Source organism: Rhinoraja longicauda, chromosome 25 (assembly GCF_053455715.1).
Source record: "Rhinoraja longicauda isolate Sanriku21f chromosome 25, sRhiLon1.1, whole genome shotgun sequence".
Taxonomy (NCBI): domain Eukaryota; kingdom Metazoa; phylum Chordata; class Chondrichthyes; order Rajiformes; family Arhynchobatidae; genus Rhinoraja; species Rhinoraja longicauda.
The window spans coordinates 15,001,906-15,010,105 of record NC_135977.1 but is presented as its reverse complement, the minus strand read 5'-3'; the positions used below and the strand labels follow the sequence as shown (position 1 = coordinate 15,010,105).

General features: G+C 52.3%; 1 protein-coding gene across 1 annotated transcript; it reads right to left on the bottom strand.

Moving 5' to 3' along the window:
• Positions 1-305: 305 nt before the first annotated feature.
• LOC144606073 (glutathione S-transferase theta-3-like) lies at positions 306-3,974 on the bottom strand. The gene is made up of 4 exons (XM_078421875.1): positions 3,302-3,974; positions 2,688-2,775; positions 1,432-1,582; positions 306-386 (listed from the first exon to the last, which is right to left on the bottom strand). Exons 1-4 carry the CDS (start codon positions 3,411-3,413, stop codon positions 306-308), a joined length of 432 nt encoding a protein of 143 aa, XP_078278001.1. The 5' UTR covers positions 3,414-3,974.
• Positions 3,975-8,200: the final 4,226 nt, after the last annotated feature.

Here is an 8,200-nt window from a genome sequence, read left to right as displayed (position 1 = left end):
CCCAACTTCAGGAAACCTGGAAGGGACTGTGGCATTGAGAGTTTGCAAATAACAAACCATGTGACAGGACTCACACTCACACTCACTAACCCTTGCAATCTCACTCCTGCAGTTCTCTCCGTGATCTCTGACCTCCCCTCCAACCTAACCTTCCAACTTTGACCTTTCCACATTCTTCCATAAGATTGATGAGCTCCCTATCGCTCCCCAACTCATTCAATCACCCACTGAGTTCTGCCATCTCCTTCCACACTTCAACTGCACCCCGCCGTTCTCCCCCTTCTGTTGTGCCTCCGCACACAGTGTCAACCCCCTTCCCACACCCCGGCCTTCAACAGAACTCCATCACCTCCTCTGACGCTGTTTGACTCCCCATCTTGTCCTTGCTGAAATAAGGAACTGCAGAAGCTGGTTTACAAATAAATACACAAAGTGCTGCAGTAGTTTAGTGGGCCAGGCAGCACGTCTGGAGAACATGGTGACATTTCGGGTTGGGAACCTGCTGCGAAGGATGAGGGGAAGAAAGCTGTAAGACAGGAGGAATAGAACAAAACCTGGCAACCTGGTGGATGCAGGTGAGGGAGTTTTTGATAGTCATCTTGATCTTGCTGTCATCCGTACGGGTGTCAGAGGTCATGGGGAGAAGGCAGGAGAATGGGTTTAGGAGGGAGAGATAGATCAGCCATGATTGAATGGCAGAGTAGACTTGATGGGCCGGATGGCATCATTCTGCTCCTATCACCTATGATGTTATGATCTGCATCCATAACCCCTAAACTCTGGCTCTGACAAATGACCACTGCTCCTCACCTCTGCCCCCCCCCCCCCCCCCATGATGAATACAGGCTGTGCCTTGACTGTCGGTGGCAGTGCAAATCTTCTAGAGCACAGGTAAGGGGGGAAGATTTCCCCACCACACTGCACGCGGTGGCTCCAATGGCCCTTCTCCTCTCCTCTGCTGCAAGGCTGTGGCTTAGCAACGCACTAAAAGTTCAAGGTGCCCTTGAAAGTCATTTCTGTATATACCTGGAGAAACATTGCACTGAACCAGGGCAGGAGCAGAGGCATTGTTTTGTGGGCTGCACTGACTCGACAAAGAACAGCCTCACTCAGTCTGTGAAGGAAGAGATAAGCCTGGGCTGTGGTTGAGGGGCACAAAATGAGTGAATAATCATAATGCGAGCTAGTTGTTGACCTTCAGCGGCAGGAAGAGGTCAGTAGATTTGCAAAGCAAATAAACACTATCAGCCACATTAGCCAATTGCTGCAACCAGCAAAACCTCTTTCAAGGTGAGGGTTTCAAAGCAGCAACTTACTGTAAGAAAGCTAGAGGCAGACCAAGAGGCAGAGTGTTAGAGGACAGGGAGTGAGTGTTGGCGGGAACACTGGAGGAGGAGGGTGAGTGAGTGTGGAGGGAATTGACAAGTTTACCTTGAACATGTAGAGCCTTGATCCGTGGAACCTTATGGTTGTGTGCTGCCAGGCGAGATATTCGTCCACACGAGCCCTTTGCTGGAGGTCGGCTGGGTACCAGTGGTTGGGAGTCTGGTATTTGGCAGCCAGGTATTTCAGAATGGCCACACTGCAGGAGAGGTTACAGCATCACTCTCCGTTGGGTTGACCCATCGCCAATGCTTCTCTCACCTGGCATCACCCTGCGGCAGCCCCAACCCTGCCCGCCATTGTCCCCACCCATGCTTGGTGCTACTGGCAGTCATACCTCAGCTTGCCATTGTCAGGCCTGCTACACCCAACCTTGCTCGAGCAGAGCCACTGCTTCATGGCTCCACCAACCTGGGTTCAACATCAACCTCGGGCACCGTCCGTGTGGAGTTGGCACGTTCTTCCTGTGACCACACAAGCTTCCCCTGAAGCTCATCCAGATACTTTTAAAATGTCGTGAGACCTTGACGTGTCTCACAGACTACTAGAATCATGTTGAGATACGGCATGGAAACAGACCCTTCAGCCCACTGAGCCCATGCTGACGATCAACCACCCATATAACACTAATCCTATATTAGTGACTTTATTTTCCTCAACTCCTCCCAGTTTCTACCACTCACCCACACGCCAGGGGCAATTTGCAGCAGCCAATAAACCCACCGACCGACATGTCTTGGGACCTGGGAGGAAATCCACATGGTCACAGGAGAAATGTGCAAACTTCACACAGATGGAGGCCAAAGTCGGGACTGGATCCAGATCTCTGGAGCTGTGTGGCAGCAGCTCGACCACCTGAGCTACTTTGGTGCCGCAGTGAGCGTGTGGAGAGAGGAGTGGGGAACATTAACCCTTCCTCTGCTGGAGGTTAGAAATCCTCTGCCAACATCTCCAAGAGCACATGGGTGTGCCAGTGGCTGTCACCAGTGGCTGGCACTAGCCAGTGGCTGGCACTAGCCAGTGGCTGTCACCAGTGCCTATCACCAGTGGCTGGCACTAGCCAGTGGCTAGTGTGGTGATTGGGATCTTATTTTACAGCACCAGTGGTGATGTTCTCTAAACGCTGCCTTGGCTTTAGGGTTGTCTCTGCGAAGTGAAGGACACAGCAAGCCTTCCTGTGTGTTCTAATCACTTCACTCAGTAAGAAAACCTGCAGAGCCTGAGGCAAGTCCCTCCTGCATCACCCACCTCAGCTCTGTGCACTACATTTGCTAAGAGAGCTGGGACTGGAGATTTGCACCAACCTCTCCGCCATTGTGAAGTCCCCATCCTTCAGAGCTGGCACTCGTTTCAGCAGGTTGACCTTTTCAAATCCCTCACTGTATTGTTGGCCTGTGGACAGGATAGGACTTGGAGATCACACCACAGCCACGGGTCCCTGTGTCCTGGTCAGAGGGTGCGAGACGGCAGCGGGGAGAGGGGGGAAAGAGAGAAGGGCACAGAGAAAGGAGGGCAGCGAACAGGAGGTAGCAGAGAATATAGAGGAGAGGAGAGGTGGAAATGGGGTGGAGACTGAAAGAGACGAGGTTCAGGGGAAGAAAAGGAAAGCAGGAGAAGGGCGGGGGGGGGGGGGGGGGTGGGTGTCAGGGTGACTCAGTGGGTCACATGGATTCAACTGGAGAAAGTGGGATTTGGGTCTGAAAGGAACCAGGAAAGAAATGGGAAAAGGACGAGGAGGGGGTGGAGTAGTGGAGTGGAGGGGTTGTGAAATAGTGGGGAATGTGTGGTGTGGTGAGGGGGTGGTGAATGCGGAGGGAGAGAGGGGGGGGGGAGGGTGAGGTGGGAAGATGTGGTGTGGAGGGTGGGTGGGGGAGATGGGGGGCGGGGGGAGATGTGGAGAGGGTGCCTCTTCGCCTACCTTCTAGCAGGCTCACGAGCTTGAAGTCGAAGGCGATGTTATTTTTCTTGGCGAAGATGTAGACGGCGCGGCAGGGCTGCGAGTTCAGGTCGAGGTACAGTTGGAGACCCATGGTGTGGCGAGGCTGGGGTTAGTGGGCGACACACCGACACTGGCTGGAGGGCTGGCTGGAGGGCTGGCTGGCTGGAGGGCTGGCTGGCTGGAGGGCTGGCTGGCTGGAGGGCTGGCTGGCTGGAGGGCTGGCTGGCTGGAGGGCTGGCTGGCTGGAGGGCTGGCTGGCTGGAGGGCTGGCTGGCTGGAGGGCTGGCTGGCTGGAGGGCTGGCTGGCTGGAGGGCTGGCTGGCTGGAGGGCTGGCTGGCTGGAGGGCTGGCTGGCTGGCTGGCTGGCTGGAGGGCTGGCTGGCTGGACAGTCGTCTGACTCGGGCTCCACAACGACGCCTCTCCTCCGCCAAGTCCAAAGATCACAGGAGACTGCCGAGCTAATGAGTAAAAAAGCAACTCTTATCGCTGCCTGGAGTTTGTTCAAGCCAGCCCGGACTCTGCCTTCGGTGGGAGAGGAAGTCCTTGTCGGGGTGGACTTCCTCGGGAGCACAGAACAGTTAATGTTGGACTGTTAACGTTAGACCAGTGCGAACAACATGTGAAACACGGGACGGAAGAGCTGGAGCCGGGCAGCAGCACGCCTGGAGACCAAACCCAAATGTCTCAGAGTAATATCCTCGCCACTGCACAAAAGTAAGCAGTGCGGTTATTAGTGGTCATTAAGTTGCAGAATGGGTCACGTCTGAAGAAGGGTCTCCATCTGAAACGTCCATCCAGAGATGCTGCCTGTCCCGCTGAGTTACTCCAGCATTCTGTGTCCATCTTCTATAATAATGCAGATGAAATGAAAATTGTCGGTGTTGTTCATATCATCCCGTGTTCTCACTATGTCCACCTCCACTGGATCTGCTCCCAAGATGAGACCTTCTCACTTGAGGATATCCGAGATGTCCTCTTTCATCAGTAAAGTGGTTTGTCCCCCTGTGGATAGATCCCTTATCCATGTCTCCCCGGTCCTACAATTCTGCTCTCGCTCTCCTTCAACTGAATGGAACAAGAGTAGAGTAGAGGAGAGGAGAGGAGAGGAGAGTAGAGGAGAGGAGAGGAGAGGAGAGGAGAGGAGAGGAGAGGAGAGGAGAGGAGAGGAGAGGAGAGGGGAGGGGAGTGGAATAGAGTAGAGTAGAGGAGAGGAGAGGAGAGGAGAGGAGAGTGGAGTAGAGTAGAGTAGAGGAGGAGCACTTCTTCAAGTGGGGATACCTGGAGGAGATTTGACAGTGGATCAGACAAAATGTGTAGAAATGAACTGCAGATGCTGGTATATACTGAAGATACACACAAAAAAATGCTGGAGTACCTCTGAGGAAAAGGATGGGTGACATTTTGGGTCACAATTTCCGACTGAAGGGTCCCGACCAGAAACTTAACCTTTTTTTCCTCCAGAGATGCTGCCTGACCCGCTGAGTTACTCCAGCACTTCACTCCGGCACTGAGTTCCACACAAGATTCCAACTTCTGCAGTTCCTAATGCATTTGATTCAGGTTTAACAGAACGTCCCTACTTTTCATTTCTAGAAATCACTAGCAAGTGCTAGATGTATAAGAAAATAACTGCAGATGCTGGTACAAATCGAAGGTATTTATTCACAAAATACTGGAGTAACTCAGCAGGTCAGGCAGCATCTCAGGAGAGAAGGAATGGGTGACGTTTTGGGTCGAGACCCTTCTTCAGACTGAAGCAAGTGCTGGATCTACTGTTTCTGTGCCATCAACTGCCCTCTTTACAAGGCCTTCCCAAAAAACCTTTCGAATTTGGCTGTCTTCAGAAGTTTGTTATTATTCTGTCCACTGGAAGGTCAAGAATGTTTTATTGGCATATGTCCTAGGTAGAACAATGAAATTCTTTACTTGCTGCAGCACAACAGAATATGCAAACATAGTACACTGTAAACAATATGATAAACGAGAGAAAAGAAAAGTTAATTGTGTATATATACACATACTCACAAGTACGCACACATACATATATATACACACACACAAACACACACTCAAAAATCACACAACAAACATACAAACTGTGATTCTCCACCACTGACCCAATCCCAAGCAGACAAGGATTTCTTGTGTGAATATGGCCTGGCTGTCATAGATGGGTCCTTCACTCATGTCACAGAGGTCTGCTCTCGCTTCCTCTCTCCTCAGACGCAACAAATACAGGGTTCCCCTGGTCTTCAACTTTTATCCCACCAGCCTCCGCATCCAATGCATCGTCCTCCAACATTTCCATCACATCCAACATGATCCCAGCACTAATCTCATCCTCCCATCTCCATCCCATTCTGCCTTCCGTAGAGACTGTTCCTTCCACAATTCCCTGGTGTGACAATGGTGGTGGGAGAAAGGGAGGGGGGTGGAGGATAAGTGCGGGGGGGGGGGGGGGGGGGGGGGGGGGGTGCTTGTGGATGTACTGTCTTAACATTGGAGAATTCAATGTTTGTACCATTAGGTTGCAGGAGCAATATGAGGTGCTGTTCTTCCGCATAAGCCAAATACAGTTCGTACCCAGTGGGTCAGACTGGAAATGGAGAGCTGATGTTTTGGTTCGGCACCCTTCCTCAGGACAAGATTCTCGCATCTGCAGCCTCTTGTGTCTTCAATTGGGACCTGGCTACATAGTCACACCTTGAACCAGCGTTCTCAACCTCACCTCACTTAATATTGAGCCAGAGTTGTTCCAAAAATAATCAGAATTTGGAAAATATTAAAAACAAAAAATATACTAAACAAAACTGCAAAAACTCTTAATATATTCACGGGGTTTAATCTGTATATTCAATAGTGTCATGCTGAGTAGCTAATTTTCACACATATTTTTAATCAAATACCATTGCCACTCATGTATGTCCCCGGGGTGATTATCCCTTCCCCTGTTTGTGGAGTGTCCCCTCCAACCCTGTCCCTCAACGTCCACGACCCTAGACTGTGATCCTCCCCCACATAACACGTTGGCTGCATCAAGCTTCAGTGGCTCCCTCAGCTCGTACTCCGATTGTCTGGAATAGGCCAGTTGGCAACATTTAAAAAATATATATTTAAAAAAACTTTATTCCAGTAATAAATATTTACAAAACATTTTCTTTTCAAAAACTTCATCCAACATTCCCGGAGATTATACATTCAATACAGATATTCATTGCCAGATTTACCCAGAATCCCTTCCCTTATTTGGAGGGGCGTCTCCACCACACCCTGGCCCCCATGTCCAGCAACGGAAGGACCCTAGACTGTGGTCCTCCCCCACAGAGCCTTGGCATTGGCTGCACCAAGCTTCAGTGCGTCCCTCAGCACGTTCCCCTGCAGTCTGCAGCGGGCCAGTCGGCAACATTCCCTGACGGACAGCTCGCTCCGCTGGGGGGTCAACAAGGATCGGCAGACCAAAGAGCGTCTTTCACCGAGTTGATGACCTTCCAGCACCACTTGATGTCGATCTCTGAATGCGTCCCTGGGAACAGTTTGTAGATCACAGAGTCCTCTGTGACCGAGCTGCTTGGAATAAATCGTGACAGGGACCCCTGCAAACCTTTCCAGACTCTCTTGGCAAATCCACACTCTGTGAAGAGGTGGGCAACCGTCTCCTCTCCATAGCAGCCATCCCGAGAGCAGCATGCGCAGGTACTGAGGTTCCGGCGGTGCAGGAAGGATCTAACTGGGAGAGCTCCCCTCACCGCCAGCCAAGCCAGGTCTTGGTGCTTGTTGGTGAGTTCTGGCGATGAGGCATTTTACCAGACAAGCTGGGCAATCTGCTCTGGGAACCACGCCACAGGATCCATGGAGTCATTCCTCTGCAGAGCCTGCAGGATGTTCCGTGCTGACCACTGCCCGATGGACTTGTGGTCAAAAGTGTTGGTCCGGAAGAACCTTTCCACGAGCGACAGATGGTGCGGCAATGTCCAGCTGACTGGCACATTGCGTGGCATCTGCGCCAGGCCCATCCTTCAACACCGGGGACAGGTAGAACCTCAGCAGGTAGTGGCACTTGGTGCCCACGTGCCTTGGCTCTACGCTCCGCCTGATGCAGCCACACACGAAGGTGGCCATCAGGATGAGGGCGAGGTTGGGCACGCTTTTACCCCCGTTGTCTGCCGACTTGTGCATTGTGGCCCATCGCACCCGGTCCATCGTTGACCCCCAGATGAAGCGGAAGACGGCCCGGGTGATCCCCGTGGCGTAGGAGGGAGGGACGGGCCACACTTGCGCCAAGTACAGCAGCCCCGAGAGCACCTCACACCTGATGACCAGATTTTTCCCTGTGAAGGAGAGGGAGCGCTGCTTCCACAACTCTAGATTTTTCCCCACCTTGGCTATCCGCTCCAGCCAATTCTTGTCACACGCCTCAGCCTTCCCGAACCAGATCCCCAGCACCTTCAAGAAGTCAGGCTTGATGGTGAAGGGGATGGAAGATCGGTCGGGCCAGTTGCCAAAGAGCTTGGCCTCGCTCTACCTGCGGTTTACCCTGGCCCCCGTGGCCAACTCAAACTGGTCGCAGACGCTAATCAGTCTGCGGACCGACCCTGGATCCAAGCAAAAGACGGTTTCATCGTCCATGTACAGGGAGGTCTTGACGAGTGCCCCACTGCCTGGCAATGTCACTCCTCTTATGCCCGCATCCTTCCTGATGGACTCGGCAAAGGGCTCAATGCAACAGACGAACAAGATAGGGGAGAGAGGGCAACCCTGCCTGACTCCAGACCTGACGGGGAAGCTGTCTGATTCCCACCCATTGATTTGGACTGCACTACAGATATCGGTGTAGAGCAGTTGGATCCACTTCCTGATTTCCTCCCCAAAGCCCATTT

Bases quoted from the DNA above. Each gene is read 5' to 3' on its own strand.
- LOC144606073 (XM_078421875.1), bottom strand. From the start codon at position 3,413: ATGGGTCTCCAACTGTACCTCGACCTGAACTCGCAGCCCTGCCGCGCC. The intron at 2,776-3,301 runs GTAGGCGAAGAG...TCCTGTCCACAG, and splicing joins GCTCGTGAGCCTGCTAGAAG to GCCAACAATACAGTGAGGGA. The intron at 387-1,431 runs GTAAACTTGTCA...TCCTTATTTCAG, and splicing joins CAAGGCTCTACATGTTCAAG to CAAGGACAAGATGGGGAGTC.